Source organism: Babylonia areolata, chromosome 4 (assembly GCF_041734735.1).
Source record: "Babylonia areolata isolate BAREFJ2019XMU chromosome 4, ASM4173473v1, whole genome shotgun sequence".
NCBI classification, from domain to species: domain Eukaryota; kingdom Metazoa; phylum Mollusca; class Gastropoda; order Neogastropoda; family Buccinidae; genus Babylonia; species Babylonia areolata.
Window position 1 is genome coordinate 31675461 of NC_134879.1, and position 23317 is coordinate 31698777.

The window sequence follows — 23317 nt, forward strand, 5'->3', positions numbered from 1 at the left end:
CTTTGCTTAATCACATGAAGGTCGGATCAAACACCAACACATGTAATGTAGGGTCTTTGGTCGGACAGGATGTGAGTGACCATCTGAAACGATCAAAGCATTGTTCCATGTCCAGTGTGTGGTGCTTTTATTTTCTTGCAACATTTCGAACACCTCACCAGCCTGCCCAATGTTATATGTATTTTCAGAATGTCTTTTTTCAGTGCTGGGTGTTTGACGGCACCTGTATCTTGACCGCCATGTCTTCAGGTGGGCGGCACGACGCGTGCTGCGTGGAACACTGAATACAACAGTTCAGGACGTCACTGGCAGCAGTCTCTCACAATGCTGAGTTCACCTGTCTGCCCCCTGCTGCTGACGTGCGTGGTGATTGTCAGCAGACTGAAGGTGACCTCTTTGGTTCTTGCCACCTGGACACCAGTGTCTCCACACCCAGCCAGTCACATCACGACGGACAGTCGTCGGTTTGACCTCAAGACCACCGTCAGCGACAGTGGAGGCGACACTGGACTTGCTCAGTCGGACTTCACTGACGAACCTGCTGCGCGGAGTGACACCCACCCCACTGGTTCACCTCCTGCTGATGCCTCAGTCAGCCATGCCGCACGTTCAGTGTCAGCCCACAGTACATACCACCAAAACACACAAGACAACACACCTGCCAGCACACTGCAGGACGAGTCCACACAAGACAACTCACCTACCAGCACACTGCAGGACGAGTCCACACAAGACAACTCACCTACCAGCACACTGCAGGACGAGTCCACACAAGACAACTCACCTACCAGCACACTGCAGGACGAGTCCACACAAGACAACTCACCTACCAGCACACTGCAGGACGAGTCCACACAAGACAACTCACCTACCAGCACACTGCCACACGAGACGTCTTCAACGAGCAGCGGGTCCATTGCAGCAACGTTCCAGAGCCACGTTGTTCTGGAGACGCAGTTTCTGCGCCAGTGCTTCACGAAGAATGAGAACACACAGTACCACGCTCTTCACCTGGAGGTGCTGGCCAGCTACGACAAAGACAGCAGGATCGTGACGGAAGCTGGACAGACCCACCTTAGGTGTCACGTTGACCTGATCGTTCCTGAAGACATGGTGGTCAAAGTGCAGGTGGTCAACTTCACCTCCAGGTGTGATAACGTCAGAAGACTGTACGTGGTGGAGAGTCAGAGTCTGGTCAGCCTGGTGGACGTGTGCCGGTCCACAACGATAGCCGGAGAGTTCAGCCTGACCAACCGGGTGTCGGTCAAGGTCAGTGTGGCTGTCCCACGTCGTCAGTGGAATCCTAAATACGACGATCTCCTCCTGCACCTGAACCTCACAGCTGTGTCCTACTCCGATCAGCTGGAGGTTCACTACGCGAGTAGGATGACAGGTAGGCCTTGTGTTCCTTTTGAAATTCTAAAGTTAAAAATTAATAAATTCCGCCTAACTACAACTACAATGTGTCAATTTTCGTTCTTCTCCTACACAGAGCGGTAAGGTGACCTCAGTTGTTTTTCTTGTTAAAATAATGACACCCCTTTTATGACGTCAGTTAAGTAATGTTCCTTCATTGTACCACTATCTATTTCAAATATTGATCTTTGATTCCACCCTCCACCTGTCTTGTTTCCCCCAACTGACCATTTGCCCTCCCACCTCTTTCTTTACCTCTTCTCTCCATAAGACGACCAACATCCACTTGCTGATGACTCAGTCGAGGTTGATGCATGCTGAGTATTTGCGTGTTTCCATCACCCACCGAACACTAACATGGATAACAGGATCTTTAACGTGCGTAGTTGATCTTCTACATGCGTATACACACGATGGGGGTTCAGGCGCCAGCAGGTTTACACGTATGTTGACCTGGGAGATCGGAAAAACCTCCACCCTTCACACGCCAGGTGCGCCGAACCGGGGATCGAACTCAAGAAGCTCGGGCGAGAATCACGTGCTCTAACCATTGGGCCACCGCATCAGTCTCCTATCTTTTTGTTTATTTATTACTAAATGATAACATTCAAATTTGAAAATTGATATAATAACCAGATATCTGGAATAACCAGTAAATGTGACGGGGCATTAAACAGAATCACCCATCACCCCTTGTTACTTTTGTATTTACATATTCTCCATCACATACACACGCATGTATTTTATACAGGTATTGTGCAGACGCCCAGGTGGAACGGACAGGTGAACTACCCCTACAGTATGAACAGCAGAGCGGTGGTTCGAACCCCTGCACACCATCACGTCATGCTCAGCTTCTACAGTGTAGACCTGGGACCGGTGTACAATTGTCAAAATGACATGCTCAGAGTCTTTGCTGAGGTTGTCAGGCGCAAAATACGGCCACGCCTTCATCGCAGACACACACACACACGCGCGCGCACACACACACACACACACATTAAGAGCAAAGAAAAAAGATCTACCCGGGTGTCTGGCTGTCTGTCCTGCACACACACACACACACACACACACACACACACACACACACACACACACAGACAAACACACACACAAAGTCACAGACACCGCCACCCCCACCCCCAATACACACACTGAGAGCAAAGAAAAATATCTACTCAGTTGCCTGGCTCTCTGTTTTGTACACACACACACACACACACACACACACACACACACACACACATGCACAAAGATATTATTTTTCGTACAAAATAATATTGGAGGACAAAAGGTGAAAGTATTAACTAAACAAGTCTTTCCTTGTTTGAAAATAACTTTGCAAAGATTGAAAAGGGAATGCAAATGAAAACCCGCCAAAGAATCCAACTGGGGGCCATTTTAACTCTCTCTGTGTGAGATGTGATATGAGTGCAGTATTGACCCCTATGGACTCCTATGTCCACACTGGCAGTAAACCATGGCATGTCACAAACACACACACACACACACACACACACACACACACACACACACACATCCCTTAAAATCCCGAAATCAATGTCAGCGTCAGGTAGGTCATAGAAACACGAATGTACCCAGCATGCACAATCCCGCAAACGAAGCGTGGCTGCCATAACTGCAGGGGTATACAATCCGTCATGCATGTCAGGAAAGTCCCACTCAAACATGGAACTGAACGCGAGATGCTACCCCATGAAGATATTGTTATTTTTGACTCACTTGTGTAAACAAAGTGAGTCTATGTTTTAACCCAGTGTTCGGCTGTGTGTGTGTGTGTGTGTGTGTGTGTGTGTGTGTGTGTGTGTGTGTGTGTGTCTGTGTGTGTGTGTCCGAGGTAAACTTTAGCATTTCCATTTTCTCTGCAAATACTTTGTCAGTTGACACCAAATTTGGCATAAAAATAGGAAAAATTCAGTTCTTTCCAGTCATCTTGTTTAAAACAATATTGCACCTCTGGGATGGGCACGAAAAATAAAAAAGAAGCCAAATTATATGCAAACTGAATTTACTGTTATATTTATATATTTTTTTAATTCTCTAAACTTGGCACTTTGATCTGATATTCTGACACAACAACAAGTGCAGTCATTTTTATCATTTTTTGTTCAAACAGGAACTTCTTTTGCTAAGCATGGAAGTTATATTTATTTTGCATGTCTTTGGTGAAGATAGTAAAAAAGGGAAATTAATCTGTAATTAATGCTAGGGGGGTTAATTTGCTTTAAACAGATCTTTCTCATCTTAAACATTACATTTTGAAATTATACTCAATACATAAAAAGCTTGTGTGTTTTACTCTCAGTGTACAGGGCTTTCACTATGTTCATTCACCCAAGTGGTCTTTTTCGGAAAATACTAAAATCAATACGAGTGGACTTTATAGATCTGTTAGCTGAGCCCTGAAGGTCATGGGCAAAAATCAGTTGTGTACACATATTTATACATATTCAAAGCGCGTGCTCATATTCTTCGCGAACGCGAACGACGCCAGTTTGTTTCAAGTTGTTGACCTGCCCGTTCGATCCTATATTCAATCGACAATACACGATAACATGTGATGGAAAGTTGGAGAAGGAGACCGTTAAATATTTATTCAGAGAAAGATTTGTGAACGCCTCATCACTTAGTGGATTGTGTCCCAAACTGCCATAAAAATATCTACAGAACCAGTCGGAATTCACAGTTAAAAATAATAAACGATGAGAGTTAATACCCTTGAATAAATGAAACGTAAAAATTTCCAGTCTTGACTTTTGTCAAAATGAAGTCCTTTTCACTTCATACGAGGTTTAGAAGTACTTGTACTTGGCTCTACATGTTATTAGTTTAACAAAATACTCAATTTTCATATCAACTTTAAAACTATAACACTAGAATGAACATAAAAGAGAAATTGAATCGACCGTGTCAACAGGGTGTAACTAAACTTGTACATCTCTCTAGATCCAGAGAAAACGGTTAAATGTTGCAGTGTGGTTGCGGCGATAGCCACGTCTCATTTACCGCGGACTTAAAAATAATTTTTAATTTTCCTTAAAGATTTTTTGAATGCCCAAGATACACCAGAATAATATGATTTAAACAGCGTTCTCACTGCGAAGACCGCAATCGATTTATCGCCCTTTAAAAGAGCATGTTTAAATACTATATTTTTGAACGTCAGTTAAGTAGCCACGATAGTGTAATGGATAAGACAGTTTCTTCTCACCCGAACACGCGGGGTTCGAATCTGCCGTTAGGACTTTCTTTCTTCTTTTTCTTTTAACCCGAAGCTTTATAATAACAAATACAGAACACATTTTTACGATTAGATTTTTTTTTTTTTAAAGTGTATCACAAGTGAGTCTTGAAGGCCTTGCCTCTCTTGTCATTCTTGTCCGTGTATTTGGAGCGAAAGTTTAAAAAGTTGTCGATTTTTTTGTGTGTTTTCAAAGGAGGACGCGGGCCATGCTCTGGCTTTGAATGAAATCGAAATGTTGTGCGGGGACACTTTGCTCCCGGCTGCACGTGTCCACAAAACCTCGGGTCTGTATTTTGTATTCAGAAGCAACACAGTGAATCAGTTTCCCGGTTTCCGAGCCCTGTTCTCGTTCCACAACGTGTCCTCCACACCCCAGCAGACCGCAGGAGGCCAGTGGAACTGCACGGTGCCTCACTGGCCCCAGTTCAGCCAGCACTTCCCCTGCAACCTGGAGTCCAACTGCATCAACAGTGAGGACGAGGTTGAATGTGATTACATCACCGCTGGCTGCGGCCAGGGGGTGATCACGGCAGGGGATGGGTGCTACGTGTTCTGGAATCTGGGTCAGGACAAACAGACCTACAGGATGATGAAGGAGTGGTGTGAGGCCCGGGGTGGCTCCTTGGCCAGTCTGAACACTGTGCAGGAATGGGAGGACGTGTATCGCATGCTGCATCAGGGACATTGGAAGAGAGTGCTGGTGGGACTGCAGCCTGTTCCTGATGAGTGGCCTTACATGTCTGTTCTATCATGAGAGAGAGAGAGAGAGAGGGGGGGGGGGAGAGAGAGAGAGAGAGAGACAGAGACAAAGAAAGACAGAGATAGACAGAGAGTGAGAGACAGGGGAAAAAAGAGACAGAGAGAAAAAGAGAATTACATATAGAGAGAGAAGGGGTGGGGGGGGGGGGGGTGAGACAGAGAATGAGAGAGAGAGAGAGAGAAAGAGAGGGTGATAGAGACAGAGAAAAAAAGATAGGGAGACAAAGAGAGAGAAAGAGAGAGAGAAAGAGATAGAAGAGAGAGAGAGAGAGAGAGAGAGAGAGAGAGAGAGAGGGTGATAGAGACAGAGAGAGAAAAAGATAGGGAGACAAAGAGAGAGAAAGAGTGAGAGAGAGAGAGAGAGAGAGAGAGAGAGAGAGAGAGAGAATTTATTCATTAAAGGCCATCGCCCCATAAGTGTATGAATGAGACAGACAGACAGACATATTGACAGACAGACCGCTCCAGATTTCAAATCAGTATGGATGTATTTTTTGTTTTTGTTTACCGTGCATCTTTCCATAACCAACCAATCTATAACCTAAAACTGCTTGACTGTGCATCGACCTTGTCAGCTTGGGACTGTTGGTAACAGCTTCACAGTTGCTTTCTGCCCAGCCCACCCCACAAGGTCATGGTTGCAGTCTAGAAGGTTAAAGGTCCACACCCTTTCACGTCCATAAGGGCAGTGAATTCATATCTACTGTCTTGGGTCCCCCGTGGAGATGCCGGGGGTCTTTCAGTATAGATAGCATCCCCGCCTTCTGGAAATTCTGTGCTGGCTCTTTTCTGTCACTCTCTTTGTTTCTGCCCTTTTGACTCACTTGTGTAAACAAAGTGAGTGTATGTTTTAACCCGGTGTTCGGTTGTCCGTGTGTGTGTGTGTGTGTGTGTGTGTGTGTGTGTGTGTGTGTGATAAACTTTAACATTACCGTTTTCTCTGCAAATACTTTGTCAGCTGACACCAAATTTGGCATAAAAATAGGAAAAATTTAGTTCTTTCCAGTCATCTTGTTTAAAACAATATTGCACCTATGGGATGGGCACGAAAAATAAAAAAGAAGCCAAATTATATGCAAACTGAATTTACTGTTATATTTATATTTTTTTTAATTCTCTGAACTTGGCACTTCGATTTGATATTCTAGGAGGAAGGTGGCAGAATGGTTAAGACGCTCAGCTGCCAATACAGAGAGTCCGTGAGGGTGTGGGTTCGAATCCCGCTCTCGCCCTTTCTCCTAAGTTTGACTGGAAAATCAAACTGAACGTCTAGTCTTTCGGATGAGACGAAAAACCGAGGTCCCGTGTGCAGCACGCACTTGGCGCACTGAAAAAGAACCCATGGCAACGAGAGTGTTGTCCTCTGGCGAAATTACGTAAAATGAAATCCACTTTCATAGGTACACAAATATGTAAGCATGCACTCAAGGCCTGACTAAGCGCGTTGGGTTATGCTGCTGGTCAGGCATCTGCTCAACAGATGTGGTGTAGCGTGTATGGATTTGTCCGAACGCAGTGACACCTCCTTGAGAAAGTGAAACTGAAACTGAAACTGACACAACAACAAGTGCAGTCATTTTATCATTTTTTGTTCAAACAGGAACTTCTTTTGCTAAGCATGGAAGTTTTATTTATTTTGCATGTCTTTGGTGAAGATAGTAAAAAAGGGAAATTAATCTGTAATTAATGCTAGGGGGATTAATTTGCTTTAAACTGATCTTTCTCATCTTAAACATTACATTTTGAAATTATACTCAATACATAAAAAGCTTGTGTGTTTTACTCTCAGTGCACAGGGCTTTCACTATGTTCATTCGCCCAAGTGGTCTTTTTCGGAAAATACTAAAATCAATACTATGAGTGGACTTTATAGATCTATTGGCTGAGCCCTGAAGGTCATGGGCAAAAATCAATTGCGTACACATATTTATACATATTCAAAGCGCGTGCTCATATTCCTCGCGAACGCGAAGGTCGCCATTTTGTTTCAAGTTGTTGACCTGCCCGTTCAATCCTATATTCAATCAACAATACACAATAACATGTGATGGAAAGTTGGAGGAGACCGTTAAATATTTATTCAGAGAAAGATTTGTGAACGCCTCATCACTTAGTGGATTATGTCCCAAACTGCCATAAAAATATCGACAAAATCAGTCGGAATTCACAGTTAAAAATAATAAACCATGAGAGTTAATACCCTTGATGAAACGTACAAATTTCCAGTCTTGACTTTTGTCAAAATGAAGTCTTTTTCACTTCATACGACGTTTAGAAGTACTTATTAGTTTTACAAAATACTCAATTTTCATATCAACTTTAAAACTATAAAACTAGAATGAACATAAAGGAAAAATTGAATCAACTGCTGTGTCGTACATTCCCGGCGGGTGTAACCAAACTTGTATATCTATCTAGATCCAGAGAAAACGGCTAAATGTTGCAGTGTGATTGCGGCGATAGCCACGCATCTTTTACCGCGGACTTAAAAATAATTTTTAATTGCCCTTAAAGATTTTTTGAATGCCCAAGATACACCAGAATAATATGATTTAAACAGCGTTCTCACTGTGAATACCGCAATCGATTTATCGCCCTTTAAAAAAGCATGTTTAAATGTTAAATTTTGAACGTCAGTTAAGGAGCCACGATAGTGTATTGGGTAAGACAGTTAATTCTCACCCGAACACGCGGGGTTCCAATCTGCCGTCAAGACTTTTTTTTTTCTTTTTAACCCGAAGCTTTATACCAACAAATACAGAACACATTTTAACGATTAAATTTTTTTAAAAGTGTATCACAAGTGAGTCTTGAAGGCCTTGCCTCTCTTGTTTTATATATATATATATTTATTTATTTTTTAATCTTCACTATTGTCTCCTTTTTCAGCCTTCCCAGTCCATTCCCCTTTCTTTTTTCAAGCAAGCCTTGACTTTTCCGCAGTCTATGGTGTACTGTCTGTGCTGTTTTGCTCTGGCGATTAGGTAGTGAGATGTAAACACTGGGATGGGCACTAGCTGCCCATTCTGCAGTGTTATTTGCCTATATGGCCTTTTTATGTATTTTTTGTTTGGCTTTGAAGTATTGTTTTTTTTCCTCCCTTTTTAACGATTTTTTGTAATCTGTGGATGATAAATTAAGCGGAATGGCTTGCGTCCTCAGCATGGCCTACTCTTATTTGCCATAAGGAGAGCTCTAAATGGTTGGGATACTGTGTCATGAACTGTTTTGTGAGTTTGTCTTAGTATTTTATTTTATTTTTTTAAGATGGGACAGTTTTGTGTTAACGCGGTTGAACATTTGTATGGTTTGACAGTCCTGATATGGCCCTGTGCGGTCGGATGGACTATAAGCAGCAAGAACATGAATACTGTCTTGGGATCAGCACAGAAAGGTAGGCTCCAGCACTCTCCTTCTGCCGAGTAAAGGAAACTTTCCACAAAATATTGTTGACCTTTAACTAACAGGCCACGCCATTTACTCATTCTAATGATGTGTGTTTCTGTACAGGTACAATGAGATGTTTTGCTGGGCCGATGGATCCGTTGCCTATTACACACTCTTGGAGAAGATAACAAAAGAAGGCATATGCGCCTACTTTGCCCGTATGTACCATGTAAACGATTACAGATTGATCATTTTCATACATAAGTCGGGTGTTCGGGTGATACATTTTACAAAAAGTTACGCGAGGGAAAAAAAAAAAGTTTGTGTTCCTGGTCATAAATGTTTCATGATCGAGTTGGTAGGAGGTGTGTGTGTGTGTGTGTGTGTGTGTGTGTGTGTGTGTGTGTGTGTGTGTGTGTGTGTGTACTCCTTCATGCTTTCGCGAGTGTGTGTGTTTGTGCAAGTGTATGTGTACTGAAAATTCTAATTTGCGTGTCTTCGCGCGCATGCACATGCTTTCATAAAACACCTCAGCATCTAGGATGTATTTTCCAACACAGGAAGCCGGCGGTGGCTGTATCGTACGGCCTGTTATGATGATATTCCTTCTGACAAACACGTCTTGTGTGAGCTGGACCCACCACAGGCTCCGCCCCTGTCCCATACCTTACCGCTCCCACACCTCGCGAGACGCCCAGTCCAAGGGAGGCAAGTGCGCTGTCCTTCCGGTCACATGACGCACAACTTCCTGTCTTGTGACGTTGACAGTCAGTGCTGGGCTGATCCCACGTCGACTCCCGCTTCCTGCCAGCTCCCTATGGAGTCACTTCCCCCTGTCTTTGCCTGTTCTGACGGGACAGTTGAGGTGCCGTACACACTGGTCTGTGACCATCGCCACGACTGTTCTGACGGCAGTGATGAGGTGTTCTGCTTCTTCCCTCCTTGTGCCACTGAGGGGGACTTCCGGTGTGACAATGGACAGGTAAACACTGGCCGGGATTACTGTTGGCACGATTGTTGTGAGTGATACGACCTTTCTGTGTCACAGTCATCAAATCAGGCACTCACTGCGTTCGGACAAATCGATAAACGCTACACATCTGCCAAGCAGATGCCTGACCAGCAGCGTAACCCAACACGCTCAGTCAGGCCTTGAGAAAAAAAAAGAAAAAAAAGGAAAGAAGAAAGGAAAAAAGAATAATGCCGCCGCTGCTGCTGCTGCTGATAATAATAATAATGATGATGATAACAATAATGATTATAATGATAAAAATAATGATGGTAATAATAATAATGATAATGATAATAAAGCTCAAAACGAGTAGTCCTAACTTGCTGCAGTTTTTGTTCGTTTGCTTAATTTAAATTTTTTTTTTGTTGTTGGTATAACTGAAGAATCACTTGTATGTTTATTAAAAACGCGTTGTCGTTGCTGTTATTCTTGCTTTTCAGTGTGTTTCAGAGGAGAAAGTCTGCGATGGACAGATCCATTGCTTAGACAGTTCACATAAGCGTAAATGTTTCAAAATTCGCGAAAGGAAAAGGAGGTCCAAGCCTCCTCCACGCATTGTGGGCATGGACCAGCATGGTCAGTTACAAGTGACCGAAATCTCTCCTGCCAGATTGCACGATGGTTCCATCTCCTGTCCAGAAACCCATTTCCAGTGTGCCATGGACAACTACTATTGTCTGCCAATCTATCTGCGATGCAACGACGTCTATGACTGCCCCACGCATGAGGATGAAATGAACTGTTTCAATTATACATGTTCTGGGTTTTACAGATGCCGTTCATCTTCAATCTGCGTCCATCCTAGTCATCTGTGTGATCATCTGTACCAGTGTCCACAACACGATGATGAGCTGACCTGTGACCTCTACTGTCCTAAGAGCTGCACGTGCCATGGTTTCGCTTTCACGTGCTCCGGTTTGTTCAATGCAAGCATTGCTCCAGAGTTGAGGTACCTTGATGCCCAAGGCACTCACATGACATTTTCCGATTTAAAGAACAACATGATGTTGATTTATTTGAGTTTAGCCCAGTGCAGTTTGACCAGTTTACAACGTGTGTCATTTCCAAATTTACATGACTTAGATCTTAGTGATAATCTGATTCGTGTGTTCCATAGCAACCGTATGGCAGAACTGCCACATCTGAAGAAGTTATCTCTTTCTGGCAATCCCCTTTCGCTCATCTTTCGCAGCATCTCTGCCATCTCTTCCTTTGAACTAAAGATTTTGGACTTGTCCTACACTCGTTTACTGTACTTGAATACATCGAACTTGACATTATTCAGCAAACTTTCCTTCCTCAATTTGTCAGGAAGTGGTGTGGAGCAGGTCAGTGACAAGGGTTTCCAGCCGTTACCCCAGCTTCAGGTGATGGACATACGTGGCTGTTCCATGACAGAGTTTCCAAGAGGTCTCATGGAGAATATGAAGAAGCTGCGTTTAGTGTTTGCTGACAACTACAAGCTGTGCTGTCCAGCTGTTCTGCCGGCAGGTTTCCCCCAAGGGAATTGCCATGCACCGTCCGATGAGATTTCTTCTTGCGACACTTTACTGCGTTCAGATTTCTTCCGACTGTTTCTTTACGTCTTCGCCGTACTGGGGCTCATTGGTAATGCTGGCAGTTTCCTGTACCGCACAGTCATTAACAAAGCAGAGTGTAAGCAAGGCTTTAGTGTTTTTGTGGCACATCTTTGCGCATCCGATTTCTTGATGGGCTTGTACTTGACAGCCATTGGCATAGCAGACAAACGGTATCAAGGTTCCTATCTCTACGAGGACGTGACTTGGAGAAACAGTGTGGTATGCAAAGCAGCAGGGTTCCTTTCTTTCGTTTCTTGTGAAGTGTCCACTTTCATCATTTTTCTGATCACTGTGGATCGTTTTCTGGTTTTACGCTTTCCTTTCAGTCAGTGTCACTTCAGAAAGAATTCAGCACAAACAGCATGCCTGTTGTCATGGCTGATAGGAATTGTGCTGGCTCTTCTACCACTCTTACCAGTGACGTCCCACTGGGAGTTCTACAAGCAAAGCAGCATCTGTCTTCCCCTGCCTGTCACCCGTCAGTACTTCAAGGGCCAGGCTTATTCCTTCAGTGTCATGGTCGTCCTAAACTTCATCTTGTTCCTTCTGATCGCTGTGGGCCAGGCCTTCATTTACTATGCCATCAGAACGAACAGCATGTCCATGGTAGATTCTTCGAAATCCTCGTCCAAGGAACTGACCATCGCCAGACGTCTTATCACCGTGGCCATGTCAGACTTTCTGTGCTGGTTCCCCATTGGTTTCCTGGGCCTGTTGGCCTCTCAGAACATGGCCATCCCCGGAGAGGTGAGGGTGGGTCTGGCCATCTTTGTGTTGCCACTCAACTCGGCCCTCAACCCGTTCCTCTACACACTGAACGTAATCCGGGAGAAAAGGAAACAGGCCTACTTCAAGAAACTGCAGGGGCTGTTTCAGAGTCAGCAGCAGATCAAAACCACAGACGTGTCTGTCAGCAGACACCAGTAGGCTGTCGTCTCCACTGTGAATTATGTTTTGACTCACGCAGATTTGATACAGGAAGCATACACTTGAAAATCACCTAAAACCGGACAGGCTCATGCACAGCGTTGGAATTGTTATATCACTGGAGTTTGGAGCTTTGATAAATCTGGTTCATTCTATCACATGAAATTCAAATATATATCCATATGCTAAGTGATTCTTTCAATGCAAGTACGTTTCGTATCAATGCAATCATATTACACGCTCGTTGCACAACATGTTGAAGGACTTGTTTCTGTCAAGTTTATGCGCGGTTTAATGACAACACTGAGTACAGCATACTGCAAAATTAGTCCTGTTTAATGTATGACATTGCACGCGCTGTCTGTGTCAGCACTCGCTTTTGAATGCATTATCGGTAAAAGCACTTTTGAGCGCAATTTTTATCATCATTATCTTTTGAAAGCACCGTCCGTGTCAGCACTGTCTTTTGAACGCACTATCTATGTAAGCAAGTCTTTTGAACACACTATATCAGCACTGTGTTTTGAACACGCTATGTCAGCACTGTCTTTTGAACGCACTATCTATGTAAGAAAGTCTTTTGAACACACTATGTCAGCACTGTCTTTTGAACGCACTATCTTTGTAAGAAAGTCTTTTGAACACACTACGTCAGCACTGTCTTTTGAACGCACTATTTATGTTAGCAAGTCTTTTGAACACACAATGTCAGCACTGTCTTTTGAATGCACTATCTATGTAAGCAGGTCTTTTGAACAATGTCAGCACTGTCTTTTGAATGCACTATCTATGTAAGCAGGTCTTTTGAACATACAATGTCAGCACTGTCTTTTGAATGCACTATCTATGTAATCAAGTCTTTTGAACACACTATATCAGCACTGTCTTTTGAACACACTATGTCAGCACTGTCTTTTGAACGCACTGACTTTCATAAAAAAAGAAGAAAAAAAAGAGGAAAGTCCAAGTCAGCACTGTCTTTTCAACGCACTGTACGTGTAAGCACTGTCTTTCGAACACACTGTCCGTGTCAATTTTTTTTCTTTAAACGCAATATCTGTGTGAGCACCTGTCCTTGAAATGCACTCTCCTTGTCAGCACTTGTCTTTTGAACGCACTGTCCTTTGATTGGGATGGATAGTGGGGATGTGGGTGCAGCTGAAGAAAAACAAGAGGCAAGGCCTTCATGGCTCACGTGTGATTTCTGCTAACAACTGAACGGAAGCATGAAAGATGGGCAGTGGGGAAGAGGGAGAGTGGGGTTTCCGGTACTTACATTATATACAGATACTAATCATATTCTTGCCCACCACAAGAAACGAGTGTTTGTCGAATCGTGTGGAAGAAACGGAACAATCTTGTCCTTGGCAACCAGCCTTGCTTGGTATCCAGTGTTTAATGACAATATAGATTTCTCAAAGATTCAAACATTTCCTGTCTTCATCATCACTTTTTCACTTCGATAAATCGCAACGAAATCGCTAAACACATTTTCGGGCATAATAACTAAAATACGTGATAATAACTACAGAGAAATTCACTTCCTTCGACAAAATTTTGGCGGGTTCCACCATTCTACAACTCCGAACATTGCAATTGTCGTGCTCAGTGACTCGCCAGTTTAGCTCTGTAGCTTTGGCACAAACACCAAAAAAACTTAAAATACTGTAATGAAATCTTTTCAGTCAAGAACATTTAAGGAAAGAAATGGGCTCCCGCAAAGGGTAAAGTACCTTGTCAGCGCCCATCCCTAACTCAGGATAAACGTGTGCAAAGAGGGGGTGGCCGCTTACAAGGTAGTTTACAGTACACCCGACAACATGCATGGATGGCAGCTTCTGGGGTAACGTCATTATCCGTCAGAACAGAAAACACGACAACTTGTTGACTCCCCATCCCCAGTCCTGTGGTTCTAATGAGAATTATCTTGATTCAGATGCAGCCTTTATTCAAGTATTGCTCACCATGGAATGGAACTTTTGCAGCAAAAGATGTTGGTGGCAGTTTGCAACGAGACTATAGAAGAAGTAGCCACTTTCTGTAAGTATTGCATAAGCCAAAGTTTGCCCAGAGAATAACGTCTTACTGACACGACAAGCTCAGTCAACATGGACTCCAGCATCGGCTGTTCTCTCGAGACCATATCATATTCTCTGAAAGGGTTGTCTTGACGGCATTTTAAGATCAGATTGAGGTTTTTTTAAAATTTATTAATTTTTTTTTATATCTCGCTCGTGTCATGATGTGACGAAATCAGAGTGCCGATGTGCTGTTCGTTGATTTTAAATGCTGTATCAGTGACAGACTGCTTTGCTGCATTCATCTCTGCACAAGAAAGCAGGCACAAGGACCACACAACTCGTTCAAACTCACCCATTCCAGTGCCACGTGTGAGGCCTCTGTTGATTTTCATTGAGCCCATGATGACCTGTTTAACCGTCTTTGGATGGCCCATCCCAAAAACGATAACTTTATTTGATGATATTGTGATCTTTAGCAAAGAAATGATGCACATGATACTGAGTGACGTAATGACGTGTGTAGATATATATATATATATATATATATATAGAGAGAGAGAGAGAGAGAGAGAGAGAGAGAGTGTACATTGTATAATGACGTAAACTACAGACAATATACGTCACAGAAAATGCGTAATACTTTCCTGATGATGTCCAATGCACGAAAATCTGAGAGTGCAAGTGAAAGCGGTCTTTTAATAGGGATGCAGAATAGGGGTGTGGCGACATTCTCGCTTAAAAAACAAGAGGCAAGACCTTCGTTGCTCACGTTTGACTCATGCCAACAACTGTACAGAAACGTGAAAGGCGCGGAGTAGGGGGAGAAGGAGAAGGAGAGTGGAATTTCCAGCAAAAGCATTTAAGTTGTATCAATCTAAATCATATTTTTGCTCGCCACCAGGAACGAGTGTTTGTCGAACCGTGTGGCGGAAACGGAACAATGCTGTCCTTTGCAACCTACTTTGATTGGCATTTCAATGTTTTATGACCACAATGTACATCTGTCAAAGATTCAAACGTTCCCTGTCTTCATCACCACCACTTTCTGACTTCGATAAAACGAAATCACCAAACACATGGTCGGGTGTAAAATACACAATAATGACCCCAGAAAAATGTCTTTCAATAACATTTTGGCGAATTGCACCATTCTACTACTCAGGACATTGCAATCATGTCGTGCTTCTTGACTCATCAGTTTAGCACTCAAGCTTTGGGACAAACACCAAAAATCTTATAATATTGTAATAAAGTGTTTTCAGTACAGAAAATTACTCGTGTTTCTCATTTCCAAAACGTTTAAAGATATTTCCAAAATCAGTTCTCGTGTCTCTTATAAATGTTTTAAAAATCAGTTTACACATACTACTGATGTTAACATAATCAGTTCTTGTCTCTTTTAGCGATGTTTACTGAGGAGGTCATGTGTCCCTCATTACCTTCATTGAGGTGACAGATCTCTAGATTTGAATGTACAGCACCCACCTTACCTTCATTGAGGTGACAGATCTATGGATTTGAATGTACAGCACCCACCTTACCTTCATTGAGGTGACAGATCTATGGATTTGAATGTACAGCACCCACCTTACCTTCATTGAGGTGACAGGTCTATGGATTTGAATGTACAGCACCCACCTTACCTTCATTGAGGTGACAGATCTGTGGACTTGAATGTACAGCACCCACCTTACCTTCATTGAGGTGACAGGTCTATGGATTTGAATGTACAGCACCCACCTTACCTTCACTGAGGTGACAGGTCTATGGATTTGAATGTACAGCACCCACCTTACCTTCACTGAGGTGACAGGTCTATGGATTTGAATGTACAGCACCCACCTTACCTTCACTGAGGTGACAGGTCTATGGATTTGAATGTACAGCACCCACCTTACCTTCACTGAGGTGACAGGTCTATGGATTTGAATGTACAGCAACTTGGCTTTGAGTGAGCACTGTGTGTCTTCCTCATCTGACACTCTGACAGCTTCGCACCTCCACCCGACACACCTTTTATATGCATATATATATATATATATATATGTGTGTGTGTGTGTGTGTGCGTGCGTGCGTGCGTGTGTGTGTGTGTGTGTGTGTGTGTGTATCTCCCTCTCTCTCTCCCTCTCTCTCTCTCTCTCTCTCTCTCTCTCTATATATATATATATACATACATACATACATACATACATATATCTGAAGGACTGATCACATTTTGTGAGAACTGATGGAAACTAAGAATGTATGTCAATGTGAATTCAGTCATGTTGCCTTTCTTTCTTTTCTTTTTTGATTTCGTCATCGGAAAGTGGGGCCCAATCCTCTTCCTCTGCCATTCAACCCGTCCCCAACCCAAGTCAGATACACATTCACACCTGGGTGGAGTGAGGAATATCGGAGTAAAGATCTTTCCCCAATGACAACACCATGCTGAAACGGGGCCTCGAACTCTGATCACTGAACCGGAATTGGTTGTTACAGCACAGTGCCTCCAAATAAAAGTATATAAATGAGCAGATAAACAGACTAAAAACACCTGTGCTATCAAAATTCAGTCTGTGTCTTGCTGGATAAAACAGAAGATGGAAGTCAGTGTCCATCATCGCAGCGTCCCTGGAGCTGTTGTTTCTTTCTAGACAGACAGAGAATTGTAACCATGGTCTGCTTTATGGATTAGCACAGGTCTTGACCATACACATACAACTCCTTGGAAAGTGTGAGAAAGGATGGATGGATAGTCATGTGGCAGAGGTGGTGTTGTCTCAGTTCATGTGGACGGAGGGAGGATATGGTGTAAGTGAGAAGGAGGAAGGGGTGAGGGAGGAGGACCTGACAATGGCGTGTGGGTGGGTGGGGACTGAGAGAGAGAGAGAGAGAGAGAGAGAGGGGAGATAAAGAAGGTTGTCCGTGACGACACTGCCCTTGGGAGAGAGGACGCACAGCAACTGTCCATAAAACAACACGGGTTAGAAGTCAGAACAGTGTCCGACCGTACCCCCTCCCGAGCGCACAATGTATAAAAAGAAAAAGGAAAAAAAGGCAATGTATACGGGGCCATGCCATTCCAGGCAATGACCAAGGACATGAAGATCGCACCGGCTGACCGTCCAGCAAGCAGAAAAGAGATGGAACACACTGGCCTTCAGTCAGCCAGGTGACAGTTGTGTGTGACTGTCTGGCCGTGGCTCGGGAGATTTTTTTTTATTTTTTTATATTCTGTCTACGCTCCCTGCTGGTTATCTTCACTACTTTCATCTGTTTCAAATAATAGAGAGAGGGGGTTAGGGACTAGGTGAGGAAGAGGTGGGTGTGGAAAACGGAGGGGTGGGTAAGGGTGGGTGAAGCTACAGAGAGACGTGTAGAGCTTTAGAGTGCAGTAGCTGTGGAAGAGAAACGGCTCTCTCAATCAGTATGAGAATCCTTGTTGTTACTGTACCGCAACTCTTCGCGTGACTCCGTTTTATTATCGTTTCTTTCTTTCTTTTTCTTTTTTGTGACAGTGGACGGATCCTAGACATACTCTCTGTTTTCCATTTTAATGTTGCACTGGACAGTTGTGTTAGGGAGATCAGGGAGCATACTTCCTCATTCAGTCTTGTTGACCTACAGTAACCTATAGGCCTACACACGGGTCAAATACAGTATTTTAATTACGACTATAGGAGTGTTTTTGTTGTTGTTGGTGGTGGTGTTTGATTGATTGTTGCTGTTTTTTTGTTTTGTTTTGTTGCTGTTGTTGTTGGTTGTTTTTTTGGTGTTTTTTTTTTTTAACCAAATCACCGTAGCCTGACGTTTTTTTGTTTGTTTTGTTTTGTTTTCCCCAATGACTATTCTGGTGTTGTGACAGTTTGTGTTTAGACGTCCTTCCCATATAGTTCTATGATTAAAATTTCCATTTCCACCATATTTACCAGACTGAACATGATACCTTGACCGTTTACTAATTTTGGTCTTGTGGATTGTTTTACACTGAGCACAGGTACAGTCTTCGATAACTTTCACAACTATCTAAAACCATACTGATGTGTCACATCTCTTGGTTGCAACCCTCACAATAAAATATATTCATCCTCCATCATTCTTTTGTCATATCATTGACTCACGTGTGTAAACAAAGTAGTGTTCGGTTGTGTGTGTGTGTGTGTGTGTGTGTGTGTGTGTGTGTGTGTGTGTGTCCATGGTAAACTTTAACCGTGCCATTTTCTCTGGAAATACTCTGTCTGCCAATACCAAATTTGGATTACACATAGTAGGAAATAAATCATCACAGTCATGCCAATAATAGGTTGTAAGTCTTCTAAATTTAGCCGTATTTCCGGATCAATAACGGTTTATTTCGTTGAGGCTCGATCCGGATCCAAAAACACCATAATACCGCTTCCCAGTTGCCGGAACGTGGGCTGTATTTGGTACGAAGACAACATGGCATCGTTTTTCTTGTTCACAGTTGAAATAAAAGGAATACAAATTCTGGACAGAACACATACAGGTGACACTACGACACCATCAACGTGTTCACCGCATATGAATATTCTAAAGTGTACACTGAATCAAATGGAATGAACATAGAAGAAAAATTGAATCGACCGTTTCACTGAGTTTCAGTCAGCCTTGTCTAGACTGGTCTGTGCAGATCTAGACAACACAGCTACATGTTTTAGTGTAACTGAGATTTACCGTAAAATTAAAAGAATATTTTGATAATTTCGATATATATATATATATATATATATATATATATATATATATATATATATATATATATATATAATAAATAACAACATGATTTAAACAGCGTTATCATCTCCAATACAATAACATCCTTACTGCGTTAAAAACAACAACATAGCTAAAAATATTAGATTTGGTCGAATGACGTCAGATGCTCAGTAGCACAGTGAATAAGTCGACTTGCTTCCAAGTTGAACGTGCATGGTTCGATCCCGCTAGCATGCTTTCCTTTTCTCCCAAGCTTATCAATATTTCATATAGAAGACATTTCAATGATTTCTTTAAATATCCTGTTTTCCACACGATTCCTTTACTGGGTAAAGCGTGTATCACAAGTGAGTCTTGAAGGCCTTGCCTCTTGTTTCTTATGTATTCGTAAATTTTGTGTGTGTGTTTTGGTTTTTTTTTATGAATCAAAATGCACTGTACTTAATGGATTCTTATATGTCACATGTCCAATTATCGCTTACATACTAAATACACAGAAAAAAAAAAGAAATATCACAGCTGTCATTCAGCTTTCTCGCCAGCAGTGTCAGTAACGTAAACGGGGAAATTACAATGGGTGCGCCATTAATTGTGTTCTGTGAGAACTGACCACCTCTCCAGGTGTCTCTGTCGATGTTCGGGTGGTCTCTACCCTCTTGTGAGTGAGATTAGCACTTTCTTGATTTTACCCCCGTGTCCTTCACTGCCGTTTTTAGGGGTTGTGGGACGGTTGGGGTGGCGGATGTGGGTAGGGTTTTGGGATTCGTGGGAGGAAATAGGGAGAGAGTTGGAGGCCGGGGGGGAGGGTGTGTGGGTGGGTGGGTGGGGGGTATGGGGTGGGGGCGTGGGGGGGGGGGGGGGCTACTGTGACAACGACCGAAGAATTTTAGCAGGATGAAACTTTCTGCTCAGACACTATTCCACTACACGCGGTCTTTGTGGCTTGTGTCTTTCTTTCTTTCTTTCTTTCCGCCCCACTCCTTGTCTTCCTTTATCTTTCTTTCTTCTTATATTAATTCAGTTACATGCATTATTTGACTAATCGTTTTGTTAACCTTTTTATACCTATTTACATGCTAATATATTTGTATGAATTTATTTTTTTCTTTGTTTCTTTTGTCTTTATCTATTTTTTGGTCTATTTATTTATTTTTGCTATTATTCACGTGTATTTTCACTTTACTTTAAAAAAAAAAAATCTCTTTTCAGTATGAATTTCAATTTCTCTCTTTCGGTGCTGTGTGTTCAGAAGATAGTGGAAGAAGTGATGAATGAGTATCTTATTTGTTTATTTATTCATTTTTTCATTTGTGGGGGTGGGGGCGGGGTGTAGAAAGAGAACGCAGGGAAGGAAGGGGTATTGCTATTGTTCGGTGAGTGAAGTGTGGTGATCGTATAAAAGAACGTGTGAGCTCATCCATTGATGTCAACCCCTTGACAGTTGAACCTGGGAAAAATAGCAATGTGGAATCAGTTTTAACTGCAGCTTATGCACTTTTTATGGTGTGATTGGTTTTGCTCATGAAAGGTAATATAACCCTAAGAATAAGGAATCTAAATAACGTTGACTGACACACTGACCTGCAATCTCAAATATATATATATATATCACTCTCTCTATATATAATCAACCATAACCTTCCCAGTACACACACACACACACACACACACACACACACACACACATATATATATATATATATATATATATATAAACAAAAGAATAGATAAACAATTGAGACACATTGTAGTTATTGACTAGGTTCAGTTCATTGTTGTCGAAACACACACACACACACACACACACACACACATATATATATATATATATATATGTGTGTGTGTGTGTGTGTGTGTGTGTGTGTATTTCGACAACAATGAACTGAACCTAGTCAATAGCTACAATGTGTCTCAATTGTTTAACTATTTATTTGTTTGTTATATCTCGCCAAAATCACCCATTGGTTGCCTCTTATTCATTTGGTTAGTTGGCTAGTTTTTGGTCTGCCTTATACCCCTTCCCGCACACGAAATTCAGACGCAGGAATACCTACGGCTAAATATTGCAGGTAGGTTATCTGTTATTCCTGGAGCTGCTTATAATATATGCTCATGTCTTGTAACAGGTAGGTGGTGAAACACGTGCTCATAAGCAGAGTCTACACTATTGTCGTCATGGAGATAGATCAGCAGTTTCCCCAGGTGTTCTCCTTGATGCTGATGTTGGCGCTGCTGAGTCAGAGTGACGAGGCGATTAGCACCTTCTTGTTTTTTTCACCACGGACCTGGTGTGGTCTGCTGGCCTGTGTCGGAATGTTCTCCGTTTATCGGAGCCGTCAGTCCGACACGCTTGACTCTTTTCAGGTCTTCATAGGGTCTTCTGCTTGTCGCGTCACTTGTTATCTCTCATTTTCTCTCTTTTTTTTCCCGGTCGTTTCTTTCTTTTTTTTCCTTTCTTTTTTCTCTCTCTCTCTCTTTCTTTTTTTGACAAGGGAAAATAGTGTCCACAGGTTTGAGTCCAATGTTTGGATCAGAATTTAGAGCTTCCGGTTAGAATCTTTTCGTGAGTTGAACGTTAATTGGGGAGAAAAAAAAACACATAATCAAAAAACAACAACAAAAAACAACAACCAAACACGGTCGCAGTTAATACACACTATGACGACTCATGACGTCACGTCTGTCTCGCGTGTTTCGACAAAGAGTTCAAGTGTTTGACGTTTCATGGTCTTCCTTCTATCAATAATAGAACAGGATGTCGCGTAGGTGTTTCGGTCATATCCTTTTAGGGCGTTTCATCATTTTGGCTGTTGTTTTTTGGTGGTTTTTTTTTTGTTTGTTGGTTTTTTTTCCCCGTTGACAAGGGCATTAACAGAAGGCGCCATGGCTGAATCAGCGTTGGACTTCTGATCCAGTGTTCACCAGTGGTCAGGGTTCGATGCTCCGTTTCAGCAGGGCGTTGTGTCCTAGGGGAAAGGCACTTTTCTCACTCCACCCAGGTGTGAATGGGTTCCTGATTTCGGTCCAGGAAGGTTAAAACGGCGGGATGAGAGGATGGGGCCCCGCCTTCCTGTGCCGATCCCTATACACAGTGGATAGAAATTTGCTGTCCCGATGGCCTTAAAGGGCTATGGAACCTTTGACCTTGTTTAAGCGCATCAAAAGTTTTTCGTCAATTCTTCCATTGTTGACGTCCATTCCAGTTCCTGTTCGTGAGTAGGCATTCAGAGTGTCATTGAAAACCTTGTTTTGGTGGGAAAGAAAGTTAAGATTAGCGTTCCACTCAGCGCGGCTCCCTCTCAAGAAAAAACTATCTGGCCATAGTGTTGACTGTACGATGTGGCTTGAGTCCAGACTGGATGAGGACCGATAAGGAGATAGCCTGAGACTGTTTGTTGTGTGGACAGTGGGGGCAAAGCCGGAAACGAGTCCGTGTAATGGTGGACCTTCCCTCCTCCCCTCCCCCACTCACCCCTCTCCCCCGCCCCTCCCGTTTTCCCACCTTGCTGGTAAACGACTACCTCCTCCTCAACCGTCCTTCACCCGTCCGCCCCCTTCCTATCTTGCCCCCCCCCCCCCCCCCCTTCAACTCTGGGCATACTTTGACCACACCCACCTCCATGTTATATCCTCCCCTCTCCTTCGTTTCACTCCACCTTCACACACAGTGACACACACACACACACACACACACACACACACACACACACAGACGCTCACACATATATATATGTACACATACAGAGACATAGACACACTTACGCACAGACACACACTCACACACACACACACACGCGCGCGCGCGCTCGCTCGGACACACACACACACACACACACACACACACACACACACACACACGCAGGAAGCTTCAACATCAGTGCCATCGGCATCAACCCTGAAGGTCTACACAAGGCGATCCTAATGACCAGATATCACTAATGACTGCCCTCTGGATCTCTCTCTCTCTCTCATTTATGTAACGTGTCTCATTCTCTTCAGGAAAGTATTGACCAACTGATAGAATGTTCCGAAATGAACCACACGAGTCTCCATCATAAAAAGAATAGAAAAAAAACAAACAAAAAAACAACAAACGAGCGAAATATAATTTTATCAGGGTACAGGAATAAGCAGAACGCTTTTTTTCTTTATCCGGAAGATGGAAAAAAAAAATAAAACGAGAGAGAAGAGAAAACAAACAAACAAACAACACACACACACACACACACAC

At 42.9% G+C, this 23317-nt stretch overlaps 1 protein-coding gene across 1 annotated transcript in view; it reads left to right on the forward strand.

The window, feature by feature from the left end:
* The window catches only part of LOC143281438 (uncharacterized), a 17750-nt gene extending 5404 nt beyond the window's left edge, over window positions 1–12346 (forward strand). The window contains exons 2-9 of the mRNA XM_076586650.1: window positions 204–1393; window positions 2168–2337; window positions 4875–5419; window positions 8951–9045; window positions 9388–9809; window positions 10280–10415; window positions 11151–11447; window positions 11838–12346. Coding sequence (XP_076442765.1) covers window positions 325–1393; window positions 2168–2337; window positions 4875–5419; window positions 8951–9045; window positions 9388–9809; window positions 10280–10415; window positions 11151–11447; window positions 11838–12346 — 3243 coding nt within the window. The 5' untranslated portion in view covers window positions 204–324. The remainder of the gene's footprint in view (window positions 1–203; window positions 1394–2167; window positions 2338–4874; window positions 5420–8950; window positions 9046–9387; window positions 9810–10279; window positions 10416–11150; window positions 11448–11837) is intronic.
* Window positions 12347–23317: the final 10971 nt, after the last annotated feature.